The sequence below is a fragment of the Dermacentor albipictus genome, chromosome 10, assembly GCF_038994185.2.
Source record: "Dermacentor albipictus isolate Rhodes 1998 colony chromosome 10, USDA_Dalb.pri_finalv2, whole genome shotgun sequence".
Taxonomy (NCBI): domain Eukaryota; kingdom Metazoa; phylum Arthropoda; class Arachnida; order Ixodida; family Ixodidae; genus Dermacentor; species Dermacentor albipictus.
In genome coordinates, this window is record NC_091830.1 from 66,878,594 (window position 1) to 66,899,045 (window position 20,452).

The 20,452-nt window shown below is 45.0% G+C and overlaps 1 protein-coding gene across 1 annotated transcript in view; it reads right to left on the reverse strand.

The window, feature by feature from the left end:
- The window catches only part of LOC135897950 (phospholipid-transporting ATPase ABCA3-like), a 162,000-nt gene that overhangs the window by 17,394 nt on the left and 124,154 nt on the right, over positions 1-20,452 (reverse strand). Inside the window, exons 19-21 of the mRNA XM_065426664.1 lie at positions 17,851-17,976; positions 11,029-11,208; positions 8,175-8,626 (exon numbers count right to left, since the gene is read on the reverse strand). Of these exons, the coding sequence (XP_065282736.1) occupies positions 8,175-8,626; positions 11,029-11,208; positions 17,851-17,976 (758 nt within the window). The remainder of the gene's footprint in view (positions 1-8,174; positions 8,627-11,028; positions 11,209-17,850; positions 17,977-20,452) is intronic.

The following is a 20,452-nucleotide window of genomic DNA, read 5'->3' on the forward strand; positions in this document are numbered from 1 at the left end:
GTACAGTTCCTACGTATATCTCTTTAATTTTGTCTATCATGTCAGCTTCCCGACCTTCAAACTCGTTTTCAAGTAGCTTGAGTGTGCGATTCGCGACTGTTTTTGTTCCTCCCGGGTCAATCATACTTCGAAGAATGCGCCATGTTTTCTTTGTAGTCAAGGTGCCCCGAAGCGAGTCACTGAACTGACGCCAATTGCTGTCGCTTAACTTTTGTGCGTATTCGTTAGCTTCCTGCGCTAGCTGAGCTATCCGTATCCGGAGTTTGCAATTAAGCTTCTGCCTTTTCCACCTTTTTGTGAGGCCTCTCCGGGCTTCCCAGAGATGCAAGAGGTGACGATCCACGGCTGGAGCCTCCGCTGTCGTTTCAATTGCTTTTGTGACCCTAGAGTGAATAACTCGGATCCGCTCGGCCCATTCTCCTACGTCTGTTATGCTGCCGATTGTTTTCTGTTTTTCCCGGAATTTGGTCCAGTCGGATAGCCTTGACTTGCCAATAGCTCTTCGAATTCTGGCTGTATTAACCGATATGCTTAAGATATAGTGATCGCTTCCTAGGTTTTCACCTAGGTTCGTCCATCGCGTCTCACTTTCGTTGTTGGTAAACGTGAGGTCGGGGGAAGTGTCGTGGGACACGCTGTTCCCGATTCGCGTTGGGATATCTGGTTGAGTTAGCTGGAAAAGTCCGTAGCGCTCTACAACGTCTGCTAAAAATATGCCCTTGGGATTGTCTCTATTGTAGCCCCAGTTTGAGTGTTGTGCGTTAAAGTCGCCTAACAATATTAATTTGTCCCTACCTTGAGCGAGTGGCACCGCGATGGCCACCACGTTTTCAAAATCCGCCTGTTTTTCTCTGGGAGAACTGTAAACGTTGACAATAATTCTTTTAGGTTTGCCCCTTTTCTGCGGCCAAATCGTGATTATCTGGTGCTGAATAGGTTCCCGAAAAGAATAATTTACGCTAATCGTGACATCCTTCTTGGCAAAGGTGGCTACTTGCGGGTAGTCAGGGTGAGCATAAAGCTCGTACCCTTTGAGTTTTGGATTTTGTTTCCTTAAATACAAAGAAAAAAAATTGAAGGAGTCTTAAGCTGTGGTTTTGAGATCGGAATGCAACGGCATTCAAAGATCCCCGACTGCTGCTCACGCTTCCGCTCAAGTGCAGCTCTTGTAGCCGTAACGTTTACCCGGAAATGCTGGCGACGAACGCTATGTACGAAGGAGAGCTTTCTGGTAAGCACACGGCCTCTTCCGTAGGCCGTTACCGGAAGTAGTGCGTAGTCACGTGATAGAAAATAAAAGTACATCATTTCCAGGTTTCTCTTATTGTTACACACATTTAATATTTCAGTTTGAGAAGATGTAACATAAAAGGCGTGCGCTGTCGGTGTTTTGTTTCGTGACACTTGTTTGTGGGCCTCCATCCTTAAAATTGAGAGGAAACACTTTGCAAAGAAAGAAAGACAAGGTATGAGCGAATTTAGTGATGGAATTGTGTGGCAATACAACCCGCACGTAACATATCGAGGCGTGGGATGCCCATATACCTAAATCTATACGGGAATGCTGTAGGAGCATGCCAACAGCACGGTCAGTCTGCGCTACGTGAAAAGTCCCTTGAAATCAAAATCGATTCAAATAGAAAAGCTAGAGCGTTTGCGAGGACATATTTTGTAAGGGAAATCCGTGGAAAACACGGAGTAAACTATGGCTCGCGCATTTTAGGCTCGATGTTGCGCAAGTCAACACTTGAACGCGATTTGTGAAAAACAGATTTTTGTTAACATAACGAACATATTGTCCTCAATTAGTAAACTGACTGCTTCAAAATTCACCCAAGTTGTTGAAATGTGTCTCTTTGCTCTGGTGAAGTGTAACATGTTTGTTATCTCCAAATTATTTTTATTGCAAGCATTTCATAAAAAAATATACTCGTACTGGGATGTTTCTGATGCCAATTTGTGGTAGGAAAAGAAAACTGCTGTCATTATTATAGCTCAGTAAAAGGCAAGTATTGCGGCACTTCTTGACACAAATATTTTTTATAGCTTTAATATCACTAGTACTCTTTAAATGTTGCTTGATTGAGATACAAGAAAAGAATACACATAAAAATCCCCAATAAAGGACTTCTCAATATTTCTTAACGCACTTCGTGTGGATGAAAGGAAAAGCCATCACTAAGCACCTACACATTTATAAAAGCTTGACTTCAGGGAAAAGTAACAAAATCACAGTATATGATGTCCCGTTTGTTCCTGATTGTCAAACGCAGATGAGAGGGGAGCAAGGAAAAAAAAAACTAAAACACAATAATAGTAAACAAAAACAAAAGTGCAGGGAAAAATATTCACCATATGAAATTCAAGTAGTGCTCTGGGATGCGATGTTGGCTAGCGCACCAGGGAAAGTGCTATTGTCTCCACTCGTATGCGGCATCGAGGTTTCAGTCCGCTTATTATCGCAGCAGAAAATAGTCAGGCAACTGTTTTGTTTTACAAAAGTATGTCCATTTAATTACAAAAGTATGTCCATTTAAGACAGTATGTCCATTTAAGACAGTATGTCCATTTAATTCCCAAAAGAGGTTTCAGGGACGCATAACTGAAAACGAACTTTCATGGCTATCGCTATGCATGAAGAGTGATCGTGTAATAATCCGCTTTAAATTTAATTTTCTTGGGATCCGTGACTTGAACTGTTCTGGGGCTTTCATGGATAGCGTTGTAATTAGTCTCACTCTGTGCAATGAACAACATTGTCGTGCAAGAAATCACAGCAAGGCAGGGAAAGCAAGCTGAGAAGAAATTAGCTATTCCTAAGGCCATCCCTATTCCTGTTCATATTTAGTTTCTGCGAAAAGATTAGTATTAGTTTCACATTTAACCACTCACATAAATCCATCTAGGCGTCCGCCAACATTTATCATCATCATTATCATAATGAGTCCACTGGAAGTAAAATCCGTCTCCCAGCAACCTCGGGTAACTACTTCTGTATTTCTCTCGCCGACGGCATTTCGAGCAATCATAGTTCCCAGTTTATTCGCATCTACTTTTCCGCAGCTTTGGATTCTACTTACTCATCTTCGCACACACAATATATATATATATATATATATATATATATAGATATAGTAAGCTGCAGTTATCGGGTACCCCATTGGCTATCTAATTCTAATCCAGCACGATAGCGTCCGATCTTTTAACATTAGGCCTAACAATTTCAGTTCCACCGCTGGTTGCGCGGCCTTCACTTCCATTCAAGTTTCAAGTTCAAATAGAGAGGGAATGCAATAGCTGTACATATTTCTTTTTAAGGATAGCATTACGCTGCCAGTCATGACATGGCAAGGCCTGCGCTGTGCAATCCAATTCTTTTTTTTTTCTTTTGCAAGTTTATTGTAGACGTCAAGGTCCTGTGTAAACGATTGCTATAGGTAAACGTATTCTTTTCAGAGAATCAGAGGCTCAGGAGCAAAGAATCAATCAATCAATCAATCAATCATTTTATTTCCTTAAAGAAGGAGGAGTACAGGACTAAAAGCTTGGACAGCTTGACGAGGTCCCGACCCCTTGTAAGTTGGCATAACAGCAAGATGACAGCCAGTCATACACAAGAAATGAAAAAAAAAACATCACAATGTAACGGGTAATACAGAGTGAAACAAGACGGCAAGAAATAATCAACACTCATAAATAACAGTGGAAAACAAAATTAGGAGAAGGCAATGTCTAGTCTTGCAAATAAATAAGTTGACAAAAACGTTTAATGCGAGAGTTTCGGTTTCTGGAGGGATCAAAATTTTGTCGGTCTAATAGGTTTAAAAGCGAAGGTAATGTATAGGATAAAGATTGCTCATCATAAGAGGTTCTTGGGGTAGGTACGAACCACATTTCTTTATGTCGGGTCTGTAGAATATTTGTATTTTCCCGAAGTTTTGCCAGATGAATTGTATCATCAATGCCAAATTTTACGAAATCTTTGTAGCACAACATCAACCTATAATTGTAAAAACAAAATACAGGAAGAATTTCATATTTAGAAAAAAGTGATTTTGTGGAGTGCGTATAATGGACATCACCTATGTAACGCACAACTCTTTTTTGTAGCAAATGTAGTTTGTGCAAGTTTGTCACACCAGTTGTACCCCACACCATGACGCAGTACTGCATGACAGATACCACCAGAGCATTGTACAGCATAATTTTTACCTTGGTCGGGAGTAAGCGACGCAGACGAGCAATAACACCAATGGCAGATGACAATTTAGATTGCAGATGATCAACATGCTCATTCCAGGTTAGGTGCTTTGTAAAACGCACCCCAAGGATATTAACGCAATCCACTATCTCTAACTGCTCACTGCCCAGACACAAATTCATATTAGTTGTCAACAACTTTCCTCTAGGCGCGTACAAGATAACTTTTGTTTTCTTAGGGTTGATTTTTAAGCAGTTTATCACGGACCACCGCTCTAAGTCAGACAGCGTCTTATTAGCCTTTATTTCTATATCTGTTTCCACGTTGCCTGTAATAAAAACGGTTGTGCGTCGGCATACGAAACGAATGTAGCGTTATCTGTACAGCGTACAATGTCGTTTATATAAATCAAAAATAAAAGTGGGCCCAAAATGCTGCCTTGCGGCACACCAGTGATAACTGGCTTCCTTGAAGATATTGTGTTACTAGCATCTACGAACTGTGATCTGTGGGACAGATAAGATGTCATAAGCGAGTGGGCGGTTCCACGTACACCATACATTTCTAATTTGTTAAGAAGGATGGAATGATTAATTAAATCAAAAGCCTTAGAGAAATCTATGTATATGCCTAGTGCCATATGCTTCCGGCTGAATGCGTCTAAAATTATTTCTTTTTGGCTCAGGAGGGCTGTTTCCGTAGAGCGGTGCTTTCTAAAACCATGTTGAAAGTCTGCAATCAAATGGTGACGGTTAAAGAATGAGAGTAATCGCGCATGCATTATTTTCTCAATACCCTTAGAAAATACTGGAATTATTGATATAGGCCGATAATTATTTAATGCTGTTTTATCACCACGCTTGAAAACGGGAACAACGCGGGTAATTTGAATTCTCTTAGGAAAGGCACCTGTTGATAATATTAAGTTATAAACATGGGCTAGAATAGGGCTTATAATATCGAGCACATACTTTATAGGGCGAATCTGGATACCGTCGGCGTCTAGTGACTTGCTGTTGCTTGTAGCTCTAATAGACGAAAATACTTCAGGAGAAGTAGTTGGAGCAAGGAAAAGCGATGCTCCATTCCTGTTTACTGGTAGAAACTGAGCGTGGTTAGTTAGGCTTTGTTCAAGGTCCTGTTGCGGTGCTAGAGTAAAGACTTCATTAAATGCATTTGGTACTGCGTCTCCAGAAATTTGTTGCCCATCATGTTCCAATATATCAGGAATAGCTGAGTAAGAGTTAGGCTGTAACAAGGCATTCAATTTGCGCCAAAGTACAAAGAAGTGTCGTTACCTTGTCAAATTTTTCAAAATTACCCCCCCCCCCCCTTTATGTTCTACATAAAATAATTTTCAACCCTACTCCTACATCTTTACGGTTAAACGCCAAGTTCCCTCTATACCTACCATTACATACCCATTTTTTTCGCTTGTATTTAAGGTCCTGTTATCCGTTCTTTCTGCTATGTATTGATTGTTTCAGAATCATTGACATCCGTTTTAAAATAAGCGCTTAAACTTTCTTGTAGCCTAAGCAAACTATTCTAGAGCTATTGGACCCGGATGTTAGTTTCTTGTTTTGCTGACATGATCATGGTTTACATGGCCTTATGACACAGAAGCGAGATACGGCCACAGGGCGTCGAGCAATTATAATGAGCGATGAATGGAGAAATATATTGTTACTGCTAGGTGTGACATGGCTTTATGGAGTCGTAAATACGTTAGCTACAAATTGCGTGAAAACTACTGTACGTGGTAAAAGTATAGCTCCTCTCACGCTGCACCGTTGCTGCTGCACGTTGATTTACACTGCTCGCGTGGCTCCGTCTATCGGGCCCACCGTAAATATCGCGATCGCCGCTGCTTTGATACCGTAGGACACCGTGCAAACCGAAGGCTTCTTTTTTTTTACTTTATACTGTGGAACCTTCCTCGTGGCAATTGCCTTGTTACCTAAGATGACATCAAGCGCACTATTTGAACAGTGGCACGCACCTACCGGTAGATATATCCAGCGACCCAAGTTCGTACGAAAGAGATTCGTAGAAGTCCTTAACCTCGAAACGAGAGGCACATACTCAGTGCTCCACAATCAGGCATGAAAGAAATTCACTGAAAAACGGTACGTATCTCCCACACCCCGCCCTGCATTCCCAGGGATCCACGTCCTCACCAACGAGGTTGGTCGAAGAGCTGCACACAGGTATACAGAGCTGCACAGCCAATGACCTAAGTTGATAGGACGGTTGGTCTCGAACCCCGTTCTTTTAGAAGAGCAGCATAATGCTGTAACTATTCGACCATGGACTACACATTGTCCCAGGTTGGCGTGAAAACGGTTAGCAAAATAGATGTATAGGTAGATGGACAGTTAGCCCTCAGAAACTCCGTGAAGTACCCGTGATGACGATGAGGCGTTGAAGCTCTCCATAGCGTTATAAGTGAGCATGCCGAAGTGCGAAGAACTTCGCTTACTCTCTTTAGAGGTGTTTATCACTAAGACCAAATATTATTTATTTAAATACCGGGGTTTTACGAGCTGAAACAGCAATCTCGTTATGGGGCATGCCGTGGTGGGGGACTCCGGAACAATTTTGACCAACTCTGGTTCTTTAATGTGCACCCCACGCACGGCTCAACGGTTCTTCTATTTCGCCGAAGTTTCGCTGCTATCAGCTATATTTCCGTGCACCTTTGACCGAGTTCCCAACAAATAGCAATGGGAGCACGCAGGGGCTAATTGCGGGCCAACGTTTAACAGCTCTGACCTACGCGTAACTCTTGTAAATAAGAACACAATGCCTCTTCTTTGCCTTTTTCTACGCATTTTTCCGTGCACGCCAAGCGTTTCCCCGATGTCGATGTCATCAGTGCATGAAGCCAGGCATGTGCTTCGCGTTTGCGAGGAATACGAGGCAGATTGTGCGAAACTTGTAGGGGAAGTGCGCGGGTTAACAACGCAGAAGAAACAAGGATGAGTCGACTACTCCGGGCTAGCGCTGTGGTCTGTGTTTCTGTCGTGGTGCGCTGTTTTCGCTTCGCAGCTACGGAGCAAGTCGCCCCACAAGATATCTTACTGTGCGGGCCACTTTCATCACTGGCTGTAGCTTACTAGTGCTCTGGACTCAGGAACGTGTGTTAACAGTTCATAATAAGTTAGAAATGACGCTCAGTTAGGTCAACCGACGTGGGCGTAGCGCAATCGCTGCCGAGGGAAAACTTCTGGGAAAAAAAGGCGGGGGGGTGGCATCTTTGAGCCAGCGTGCAGGCGAAGCAAATATGTGTGCATGGCTGTCAGCGTTCGAAAAAAAAAATTGCTTCATTAGGTGTTCAAGGCCTTATACATGACTGTTATCAGCTATGTTTTCTGTAATGTCCGGAGATGACAATATGTTCCATCAAGCCCAGACTTCCTGAAAGTAAATTTTAGGGCTAATGTGTGCTGAAGGGGAAATGCTTCTTTCTTACTTGCATTGGTGGCCAAAATTTCGTGATGTCTCGTTCTCTACGCGACCGATGCTGTCGGTTAAGAGAGTCATGTACTTTCATGCTGTTGGGTAAAAAAAATGGGAGGGGGGTCCATGGTGTATGCAAAGTGCAGGTGATTCGAATCGCGACCTTTCTCACGTACGTGTGCGTTGCTAAGTGCATTTACTGTGACGGAAACAAAAGAGTAGAAAAATTCACGTGCAGTTCATGGCCCATGTACTATCTTTGCAAATGATTTTGATCTGAAAATGTGAACGTGTTTCTCGATGCAGTGTGCCAAAAAATTACGTTAAGCTTTGGCGCTAGTGGTAAACCGAATTAGAGTGGAATATATGAACTTCATTTCAAGCTAATTTACCACCTTCAATGTAGAACAGCCAACTTCCCGTGAGGCAAATTTTTCAATTGGTGCCCCTTTCGGCGTCGAAGAGAGGCGGTGGAAGCAAACACTGCCATTTATTATAAGTACCAACTCACTGTGCGGGCCCTTCCACTGAGCTTGGCCGTCGACGTGGAGGCATCGCCATGCGAGACGCTCACCAGGGCGGCCAGCATCTGGAACGTGGTGGTCTTGCCGGCGCCGTTAACACCGAGGAGGCCGAAGCATTCGGAGGGCCGAAGTGCCATGTAGGTGCCTCGCACGGCGACCAACGTGCCGAAGCGTTTGTGCAGACTCCAGACGAGCATCGAGTAGTTGGTGAAGTCTCCGGCTCCACGTGCAGCGTTGACCAGGTTCTTCTCCCCTTCGACGTCTTCGTCGCCAGACGACTCTTGGCCCGGCATGCTGCCACCGGGCATCAGATAGCCGGAAGTTAAGAAGACCATGATCGCCATGAAGACCAGCCCTTCCACTATTATAGTCAAAAGCTCGATTCCCGCTTCACCATAAGTAAGTGCCAGCACACTCGACTTGCAATCAACTCCATAGACTGAAACAGAAAAAAACAACCGTTAAAAGCGAGGTCATTCAGGAGGTGTAGAAGCAAAAGTAGCGGAAAATATTTTGCGCAGAACAAATGGTTCTTAAAGAAACAGCCCCAGTGAAAAAAAAAATTGTAAAAAAAAAAATCTCGGTGCCCTTCCATTCTGTGAAGAGGGACGACCAGCGAATCTGTGTATGTGGGGCCCGTAATGGCGAACTGCACTTCCGTCGCGGGTCGGCTCGGCATTGCACTCTATTCTGGATCGGCACACGTATAGGGAGTTTTTTTTTTTTGCTTACCACGCCAACAACGACACGAGAATTTTCTTGGACTGTAGAGGTATACAGCTTCGCTGTAAAAAAATTAGCGCCCAAGTACTCCGTACAGATGGTTAACAAGCGAAGCTGAAACTAGCGGCCAGGGTGTTTATCACTGGGTTAGTGCCAATGATTCGTTACACGACGGGTCGCTTGGCAGCCAGATCATCGGTACGAAATAGCTGCTTGCGCTCGACTGCACGAGCCTGTTCTTGTGTACGGGCTGCAGCATCGGCACGGCGCAGACGTGCTCGTTCTTGGTTCTGCTCGTGGAGTTGCTGATGGAAAGCTGCCGGCTCCTCAGAGGTAAGTATGACGTGCGGGCTACCCATTTCAGAGCCGGAGAGAAACTGCGCGCGCGCTAGGTTACGACGGTGAGCAACGACATAACTACTAGCGGAGGTTATGCAACACCACCTAGATAGCACAAGGCTTTTTTTTACTCCGATCCATGACGTCATGTTACCTGGCCCCACTGCCATAGAATCTAATGCGGATGCTCCGGAGTAGGCAACAGTGACTTTGACGTCCCCGTTTTCATCACGCCAACCCTGTAAATGTAAAGTTCGGGCAAGGTAGCGTGATGTCATAGATCGGAGTAAACAGTTCCTGTGTTATCTAAGTGGTGTTGGCTTATGGCGCCCCTATTTATCTGTGTGTGCATGCGTATGGGTTTACGCCGGAGGAGATTTAGGCGTACAGGTTACCCACAGATGGATGGACGGACTGGTGAATCCGCTAGCCATATACAACGTCGTTGTAAAAAGCGGCCCTGAAGTGAGCAAGTGGCATCTCATTGTACCCATTCGGAAATGGGTATCAATAGATACGCATTTTTACCCAGAGTAGATTAGTAGGTTGATTACGTTTTGCACCTGAAGTTCTTTCACGTGACAGCACACTCAACGAAGCATGCCGAGTACTTCTTGCAATTCCTGCCGTAGCGGGTGCCATATGGTGGCAGCCGCTTGTTGACTGTGGAGGCTGGGTAATTTAATGCTGGGGAGTTGTGGGATATCCACCTATCTTGGATGATGGTTATTTTTGTGGCAGTCCATTGTGGATAATGGGCGAGCAGCATTTCATATTTCGAAGCGGAGGAGTTTAAGCTAATTCTTCGTGCAGTAATCTAAACAGCATCTGCCACGCTTCGCAGATTGTTTTCAGTGTGACTGGGCAAGCCTTTGCTGGCACACATCATGACATCCCCCTCACAAATTTGGTATTCAATGTCCAATGTGGACCGAAGTGCTCGATGCATCTTACGCACAGCCAAATTAAATAATGTAGTGGTTAGTACGGAGCCCTGAGGTGTTCCACTCTGAGGATTAGGGAAGGATGGGGAAGTGGTAACACCAATGTTTATGGTGATTGCGCGGGCAAGTAAAAAGTCACGGATATAGCTGCAAGTACGCGTCCCTCGCCCTCACCACTGCAGTTCATCGAGCACGCTGTCATGGGTTCCTTAGTCGAACACCTTCTTGAGGTCAAGAGTAAATGTGGCTCTCAGTTGAGCTGGAGTGTGAATAATTTGTTCGGAAATTTGAAGGAGTGCATGACACCGCACGTGTGGGCGCAAGCTCCCTATACCCCAAAGACGCAGGAATGAAATGGGCGAATAAATAAATTTTATTAACCACTTCACGAAAGCTTAGCTTCCTACAGCTCAATGATGTGCACTGGACACACCTATTTTTTCTTGCACTCTACGTTTCGTGAAGGATACATTGCAGTACTGGTATGGACATCAGTTCTAGCAGGTGTAGTCACAGCAATGACGTAAAAACACCCCATGCAGAAACAAAAGCATGGATTGGTCGAATTCGATGCGGCATACATGTGGGCGCTTGTACTTGAAAACACGTTTTTATAAAATATAACTATCCTTCTTACAGTCGCCTAAGTCTGCAGTAAAAATAACTTATTCTTCTATCCAGAGTGATGCCAAAGCCGCATTGCAGGAAGCTGCTTTGAAGCGGTACCTGATGGAGCATCTCTGGAGGCGATCAACCCTGCACGTGACTTTTAGCACATGAGGCGCGCACGAGCAGCGAACCGCTTGCGTTTATAGAGAGAAACAAAATACTGCACCTTTGAGGAGGTTGGGATAGCTCTCCAGGAGTTTGCACTGCCGGGACTTATCCTCGTTGCTCGATATTTTGCTAAGCAAGGACACAATCGCGTATGGAGGAAGAGTGAGCGTGGCATAGTGCACCCAGTTTGAGTCAACGAAAGCCCTAGCAATCCAACTGACGATGGTGGCGACAGCACCTGAAATGCAGAACAAGTGCCCAAGAATTATGGAGGGGCTTGCGAGTAGTTGCTGAAGCAAATTTTGTGCCAGTGAAAAGATAATCAGCTTGTCATCACCTTTTCGATATATGAGGCGCAATTTACTACAGCATTGCGCAATTTACTACAGCGTTTCGCTGGCAAGCATAAGGTCGCTGGCCGGAAACTCAGCTGTGCGGCCATATTTCCATGTTGTCCAAGTCCAAGACAGTGCTTGTGTATTTAGGCTTTGGCGCAGCCGAAAGAAGCTCAGGTGCTGAAATCATTCGATAACTTCCGACCAACGTCGGAAAGACCTGAATTTAACCAGGACATAATTCTATAAATGAATATGCTGCAAATTATAGGTAAATGAAGTCCTAAGTATTCATGGCTCCGATCATGCGGAATTATACTGACGTGGGTAACCGCCGACCATTCCAAGCAACGCCGCACATTCTTGTTTTGTGTTGCAGTTCCGAAAAAAATTTTATTTGTGCGAGAATGAGGACCATTGAAATAATTTTTTTACACTAGAGCACAACTGAGCAAAGTAGCTTTTTTTCGAGGGACGGGGGTGCCCAACAATCGCGCACAACCTACAATCGTAAACTTTAACAAAAAGTTCGGCAAATTGGTAGGTATGAAATTCGGTGAGTTTGAGCATTTGTCTGGTGCTTCAGTAATAGTAAATTTATGGTGCATTTCTTTAATGGTAGGTTGTCTTGATAGGTTCTTTTTAGAATGCAGTTGAAAGCTAATGAGGAGCGGTCCCGACATAATACCGACAACGGTTGCTGTAAACACAAAGAACCTAATTATAATCAGCAACAAAAAGACACTACCTGTTTATTCCTTTAGGTATAGCATATATGAATATGTGAAGACTGAATAAATATTATGTAAACGTGCGAAACACATCTAGAAAAAGCAAAATGATGAAACATTGTTTTTGAAAAGTTTTGTACACTTTTTCAGCAATAAAGAAACATTCAGGGAGAAAACCGGAAGTTGGCTTCATCAGAGGAACCCTATGATCTTGTTAGGAATCTTTACCTCCATATATAATGCATAGTTTCTATTTATATATCGGACATCATGCATGCAACACTACTACAGCCGGAGATCGTGCATCTGAATGTGTCGCATAATAAAAATTTCAAAAGTGAGACGAGTGCAAAATTTCGTCTTGCGTTCCGGCTGGAAGCCAAGAAATGACGTTTGCATTGTGTGATCTGTTGTTGGCCAAAGACAGACAGAAACTTCGTACTCAATTCCGAAAGTGTGTTAGAAAAAACAACAAGAATTGTAGTACCTGTAGGCAACAGTCGCAAATATAGTGTTAAAGCTTCATGCTAAGTATAAGTTGATTAAATACAGGAACTAAGATCAACGAAAAACGAGGCTCATCAATAGCATGGGGAAACCAAGTGTTTACTTGAGTCCCCATGTTGCCACAACAAAAATTAGCGCAGGTCGTGAGCAAATGAAGTTTACCAATTAGCTATGAGTATTGTGTTTGCGGATTGCAAACAATAAAGGCCGCATCGGAATGACGCATATTCGGAGGGAATAAGCAGGTTTGGCACGGCGGACGCGAAGGTGTACTGGACCTTTTTGTTGTCGAAAAGTGGTGAGAGGCTCACTGCCCGAGCTTTTAGAGAAGATGTGCTTTGACCTAGTAGAAATCCTTGAGGTCCCGGCCCGGTTGTCCGGTACCCCACTATTTCGTGCTTCTTGGAGTAAATTCTGGAGATCCGTGCCAGGAGTACAGATCCAGCACTTTACGAGAAGAAACCAGGTCATTCGCAAGCGCAGAGACAGCTAGGTGGACATTTCTTGAACCCTGTAGGAGGGTCAGTCATGCTCGCTCGTCTGGCTTCACGAGCTTTCACGCCCTTTGGTGGCTCTCTGTATTGATGCGACCGCTTTAAGGGTCCCGTGTCGCAGCAAATGCGGTGTCGGACATAGTTCTGGCAAAAAAAAAATTTCGAACCACCCATATACCCTGGCGCTCCATGTGGAGCAAGGAAGCCACTCAACTAACTTAATTTCTCAAGCTAAAATATATAGAAAAATCGTAATGTTCGACTTACACATGACCCACAGACATGATAGCGCCGGATTATTATTAGTCTGAACTAGCAAACATGATTATGCTACGCGAAAAGACAAAGAAAACTCTTTTCCAGCAATTCTACCATTCATAGACCGGCCACTGCGTCTGCCATTTGCGCGCGACGGCGCGTGTGTTTCTCGGGGGCTACGGAGTGGCGCGCCTAGTTCTTTGCAACACCTCTAGATGTCCCTTGCCTCCATGTCATTGCGGCACTCGCAGGAGGCCGCGTTTTTACCAGAAATTCCGCCTTCGGGCATATCACTCGCGGCCGGCGTTTCCTGGGAGGCATTACGGCTACATAGGCTCCAGTTTACGGGAAGCATGAGAAGCAGTCAGGGGATCTTTGAATGCTATCACGTTCCAGTCTTAAAGGCGAAGCTTACGGGTCTTCCGTCGTTTTGAAAAACTCATCTGACCACATTGATCGTTGGGCTCTTTGCGTTCAGGAGTTCGATGACTAGGTCATATACCCTTCCTGGAGAAACATTCAGACGCCGGAGTTCAATGCCGATTTCCTTTGCCTGCTGATCCTACTGACTTTACACCCTTTTATGAATCACTTAGCTTTTCGATAGTGACAACATTGCCTTACAAAAGCGTCCCGTCTCCTAGATAGCTGCTCTCCAAGACCACCTTCTCTCTTCCCCGGCAATTCCGACGTCCCACGCACTCCACTGACACAAGATGCATTTTCCCGTCTGTGACCAACACCGCCATCGTCGCAATTACGAATCCGATGGCCGAAAGTGGCCACTTGCTATAAAGTGCAGCTTGCGCTCCACATGGATCGTGTCCGTTCACGGCAACCTTCAGTGCACTCACGGCAGCGTCTTCAAAACACCTGAATGAATATATGACTGGCTTCGACAGCACTTCTATTGGCGAGGAAGGCTCCAGTTGATTCGTCAGATTGCTCGCTTGCGTGCGGACTGCCTACTTAGGTAATATCCGCCTCACCCCGAGTTGGTGCCACGCAATCCCTTCCCTACCCACCTGGCCCTTTGACCGCGTAGCAAATAGCCTCTACGGGCCCCTTGCCTTCACGTGCGCCTGAATATGCTGGGTCATCGTCACTGGTGATCACCAAAGCTGATCACTAGTTGTGCGTGTTGGATTTCCGGCGTTGGAAGCTTCCTCGGAGACGCCCGGTAGTACCCTTTGCCAGAATGGTGTCCGGAAACCTCCAACGTCCTGCTTGCGGTGATGGTGTTGCGTGCAGGATACTGCTGACGCTTGGCGAAGGAACAATTACTTTTGTTTATGTCGCAGTTTTCCCGGCATTATGCCAAAAAGGAACATAAATAGTAAAAGAAACATGAGACGACAGCAAAACGTGCGCTGGCATGAAAAGTATCAGGTGTTGCTTCAGCACACTACCGCGCTGCGGCTTTTAATGGAGTTCGTTTCGCTATTTAGCTCCACAAGGGAAACTGGATGTCCATCTTGCACCTAATGGGAATTGCAGCAGCGTCCGCAAAATCCCCCTTATGGCGTCGTACAATCTTGCCGGAATCCGCCGCTAGCATTCAGCCTTCAACCCACCTTTGATTCGACCGAGAGGCAACTTTTGGCGAAACCGGGGCCGAGGCAGGTCCATGGAAATTGTGAGCGTTGGATGTTTGTAGGCCTGACTATCGCCACCGTTTCCAAAGAATGTGACGGTTCTGCTCAGCAAGAAAGGGAGTTTCTTTGTCTGCCTGTCGATAGTCTCCTCCGGACTCCATCGTGGTACAGGCTGGCGCTGTTGCCTCTAGTGAAGCTCAAAAAGAAAGGCGTCCCCATTTAGAGTCGTCCATGACCGATGACCAAATCAAATTTCGGGTCCAAGGACTTGTCTGTTTTGTCCGCTCTGGGTAGCTGATCAGAAGAAGACGTGACATATATACGCTTGTTGATAATCTTGATCTGACCCTGGCTTCGTCGCCAGCTCTTTGGCGTAGAAATAAGGAGGAAGCGTGGATGGCATTCCGTAGCTGCAACGCTCACCGGTGAAGCACCCTTTGTCCAGATTGACTTCCAGCACAACAGCACCAAGCAGCAGCAGGTACTCGGCGGGCCGTATCTGACATGCGGTGCGCCGAAACGGCAGCTGTCCCTATGACCACGGCGCACGGTGTCACCTCATTACTGCCTCACTGTTGCATTCTCCCTTAGATTTGAGCTCGTTAACTCCCTCTCAGAGGTTGTCGAATTCATCCTCTCACATTTAGAAGATATACAATGCCACCACGCAGTGCCACCCGGAGACCAAGTGCGTCAGAGAGCACTAAAGCCGGACCCTAGGCGATACACTTGCTATGTATGCCCCATCTGATGACCAAGGTAGGGAGCTAACTTTCCTATCATTTGCCTATAGCATCGCCACGCAGACAACCACCGAATTTTCAGTGTAATTTCTGATCTGCGGCCACCACCCGTCGCACACAAGGGCCATTATAAAGCTCTAGCATCTCGCTGTATCTAAATTTAAAGCAGTGCATCAGCTGATTGACATACCGAAAAAAAGCGGACATTTAGTACACTGTTTTACCACTACCGAACATCAGCAACACTACAAACGCGTGCTTGACTCCAAAGCGCTCCCATGTTATTTTTTTTTCTATCGCCGAGACTTAGCAGGATTTTCCTTTTCTACCCACGCAAGTGGAGCCTTTTCAAAACTTACTGTGCGGTTTGATAGACCGTCTCGCATTGCTCAACACATGTTGGCGGTGAAATAGTTAGAACCGTTGATATCCCCCTCGGATCTCGTCGCCGCTGATACAACATTCTTCACATCAATCGCTCCAAGCAACCACCTCATGGAATGTGCCACGTTACCAAGAGCCGTTTGTATAAAAAGTTTTCTTTTGAAGCCGCGGCAACTATGCAGGAGGTGAGAAACGCGAATACCTGCCGCAATTGGTAAAGTAAAACCAATTAAATAAGCAGCAGCGTCGCCAATGCTACACAGTTGAATGTGACACCCGAGCTAGACGGAAGAACTACGTTCTGCTACGCAAGCGCTGTACTAACGTTAAATAAACCTCTGTGCTGCGATTGCAAACATAGGGTGCCCCACTACAGCGTTATCCTAAGTATTATAGAAAAATATGGCAGAAAGACACCATAAAAAATATCGTTCTTAGGCTTGCACAGCCGACGTTAAAGAGTCCCATGCCATGAAAATTATTCCAGGCTCCCTCACTGAAGCATGCAAAATAATGAAATCGTAGTTTTCGTGCGTAGAACTCCAATATTCTTTACAGGAGGTATTCAGAGTCCTGAATTGAGAAGAATTGGGGATAAAAGTTAATGGAGAATACCCTAGTAACTTGCGATTCACTGATGATATTGCGTTGCTTAGTAAATCACGGGACAAAGTGCAATGCATGCTCACTGACCTGGAGACGCAAAGCAGAAGAGTGGGTCTAAAAATTAATCTGCAGAAAACTAAAGTAATGTTTAACAGTCTCGGAAGAGAACAGCAATTTACAATAGGTAGCGAAGCACTGGAAGTGGTACGGGAACACATCTACTTAGGGCAGATAGTAACGGTGGATCCGGATCATGAGACGGAAATAATCAGAAGAATAAGAATGGGCTGGGGTGCGTTCAGCAGGCATTCTCAGATCATGAACAGCAGGTTGCCACTATCTCTCAAGAGAAAAGTGTATAACAGCTGTGCCTTACCATTTCTCACGTATGGGCAGAAACCTGGAGGCTTACGGAAAGAGTTCTGCTGAAATTGAGGACGACGCAACGAGCTATAGACAGAAGAATGATGGGCGTAACTTTAAAGGATAAGAAAAGAGCAGATTGGGTGAGGGAACAAACGCGAGTTAATGACATCTTCGTTGAAATCAAGAAAAAGAAATGGGCATGGGCAGGACATGTAATCAGGAGGGAAGATTAACGATAGTCATTAAGAGTTACGGACTGGATTCCAAGGGAAGGGAAACGTAGCAGGGCGCGGCAGAAAGTTAGGTGGGCGGATGAGATTAAGAAGTTTGCAGGGACGACATGACCACAATTAGTACATGACCGGGGTTGTTGGAGAAGTATGGGAGAGGCCTTTGCCCTGCAGTGGGAGTAACCAGGCTGATGATGATGATGATTCGTTAATTATAACTAGGGGTGCTCAGATGTCACACCTGCTACGAAGGAACACAGGAGGTTTCATAACTGCAGTACGCACCGTGTCTTTTTCATCATTTTTGCTTACCAACTTGGCTAACGTTAGCTGGGACACACAGTATAGAAAAGCGTTTGCAGCATTGAGAAAATCGTTTGAATTAAAACGCAGACTATACCGGGCAATCGAATCAGTATGTGCGTAACTACAGACAATAGACAAAATAAAAAGCGGATCTATCAGTTACTTCTACGGATACAAATGATAAACGGTTGCACTTGTTGCCACAATGCTTGAAATAGCGTATTTAATTTACATTATTATGTAGCTATCACGTAGAGGATCTGCTTGCACCACAAGTTGAGTTTTCAAGTGGTGCCACTGACCTGTAAATGGTTTTGCTGCTTACCTCCAATGTAGAGTGCCAAGAAAATCCTTGTGACCGCCGAACCAGGAGACTCTGCATTTTCCGCGAACAGGTAGGCAAAGCCAATCATTTCTGGTGCCAAGGACACAAATGCAAGCATGAGGAGCCCTAGACGAGAAAGAAAAACATATCCATTAAGAACACAGCCATGATTTATTATAATCGCCATCCTACTTGATGCGCATAGCTGCAAGACGAAGGTCCTCACCAGGATTATTAAATTTATCCTTTCTTGCGATAGTATTTACTGCTTCGTATGCCGGGAAATGTTTAGTGCTATGACTCCAAGAATTCTGCATTTTTCGGTTGCGTTCCCTTTTGCCCGGCAACAGTTCTGCGAACATATTAGCCTAGGCGGTGCCTGCTTTGTGCATCACATTGCCTGCTAAACTTCTTTTCATTATCTGGTAGTCTCATCTAGAATAGCGGCTGCCCTCTTTTGGTCTCAAATACACAGCGCTGTCTTCCTGTCTGTTAACGTTAAGCCTATCATCACTCGCTCCACATTACCTCGAGCAATAATGAAAGATGAGGCTTCTTTTACTGAAACTTTGTTGTGTGCAGCAATAACACAGCTTCTGTAAGCACGAAATTGATGAACATGAAAAACCGGTATAGAACCACCTATATTTGGCTGCAACACATCTCATGTGGCGGTAACACTGACTCATTCACAGCGTGTGGCCGAGAGGGAAGTCACGTGAGGATTACGACCAGTTCTATATTTTGGTGCGGTAATTACAAACTGAGGAGCACCAGAGCTACCTTCGGGCGGCTATCTTGTACACAACAGTCATATATTCCCGCGCATAAAACGGTCATCGAATTAATTCGGTCTAATATCTAGCGTTTTCATTTGGTGCTTCTTTGCCTTTTTTGTTATGATTCGCAGTTGATATTGAATTTCGGTTCCTTGCGTTAGTGGACGCTAGTTGGCAATGATAGTAAGCTTTTCAAGGATAGCACTTAGCTGCTGGCATATCGTGGTAATGCCTGGCGGGTAAGTTCCAATCGATATTTATTACTCTGTACATCTACGCATTATGATTCCAGTTCACTGTCACTAATCATATTGTCGCGTAGTAGTGACGGTGAAGAAAGCAGCAAAACTGGGAACGATGAAACTAGTGTTTTATTTGGCGAACCCAGGAAGGTTAAAGGAAAAGAGCTGGAGTTGAGGGAGCGTCCGTGAAGTGCAGCTGCCGCGTCACCACCTTGCGGGGTGGAAAAGCACGCTAGTCGCCGTAGTTCCTGTGCTTCGGCGCGTGGTATCTTGCCGTGCGCGGTGTTGTACGGATCCCAAAATGTGCTAGCGCCCTCTGGCGTGTTATATCGAATGTGTTAGCCTCTCGTTGGTCGCGGTATTTCGTGCCCCTCACCAAAAAGAAAGACATATCACCTTTGCGATCAGGCATACAACACACACCTCAGTATCCAGTTCAATAAAGAAAACAACAAAACAAGCCTCGAAACCACATGATGAGTGATTAGGCGCCTGTGAACAATGCGAAGCATGTTCCTTCTCCCCGCGGGTGTTTCCCCGAAAAGATTCCAGCTGCATAAGCTGCTCCGGTGGGAAAAGGGCAAGAACAGCCTACGAATCAGCGTGTGACGTCACCAAACTTCATATATAAAAGCGGGACCTGTCTGCGAACTCATTCAGCTCATTGCAATACCGCTATGGCTAGAACGCAAGAAATCCAAAAGAAATGCGTGAATACGATGAGCGTCCAGGAGTGCGAAATTGTAATGCTCAACAACGGTGTCGTGCTTAGACTAGGCAAAGCAGTGAAACGTTTCATGTCCCCGTCGACGGCATTTGAGTGGTTTTCTACCAGCTTCGCTGGCCATTCACTTCCGCATATTCGGGATGGCGAGTGAGTCTTTTTAGGAAGGTTGATAACGAAGCAGGTGAGATGTTGTCGTTGTCCTTCTCTTTTTAATATCGTTGCATATTAGCATTGCCTTGGTATAGAATAACAAAAAATTTGATATTTCGGGATAAAGCGAAACGTCTGCCACCAATTTTCCAAAGACCCTCCATGAAATGAGAATGCTAAAGCACCGGCAAGACCTCATAATTAATAAGATAATAATGAATAGTTAGGTTTGTTGCATGTACTGCTATTTCTCGCACTATATTTTCAGTTTTTCATTGTTTTGCTCGACAGATTTCATGACTGATCGATTTCTGCATTGCATTAGAGAGGGTGAATAAGCTATATTTATTGCGCATTTTTTTTCTACTTTGCGGCGGCTACATATTGATGCCGATAACATGGAAAAATGCCCGTCTAATCGAATATCTGCGATCCTGAGACCTCAGGTATGGCTCGCCTCATAGTCCACAGTGTTACATTACAACTTTAATACCGGTTAAGCAATTAAAAACCACTGGCGAAGTCGGCGAGCAGCGCTGCGAAGCTCTTGGCAGGCCGATTCTTGACCCCTGCAAGATGGCCGCCACCGAGTTAACCCGAGCCCATAGGCTGGTATAGACTATCACTAGACTTTCACTCCAGCAGTTTTTTCTTTTATCTACTTGGGCGAACATGTGCCCTCAAAAACTGACTATGGTGAAAGA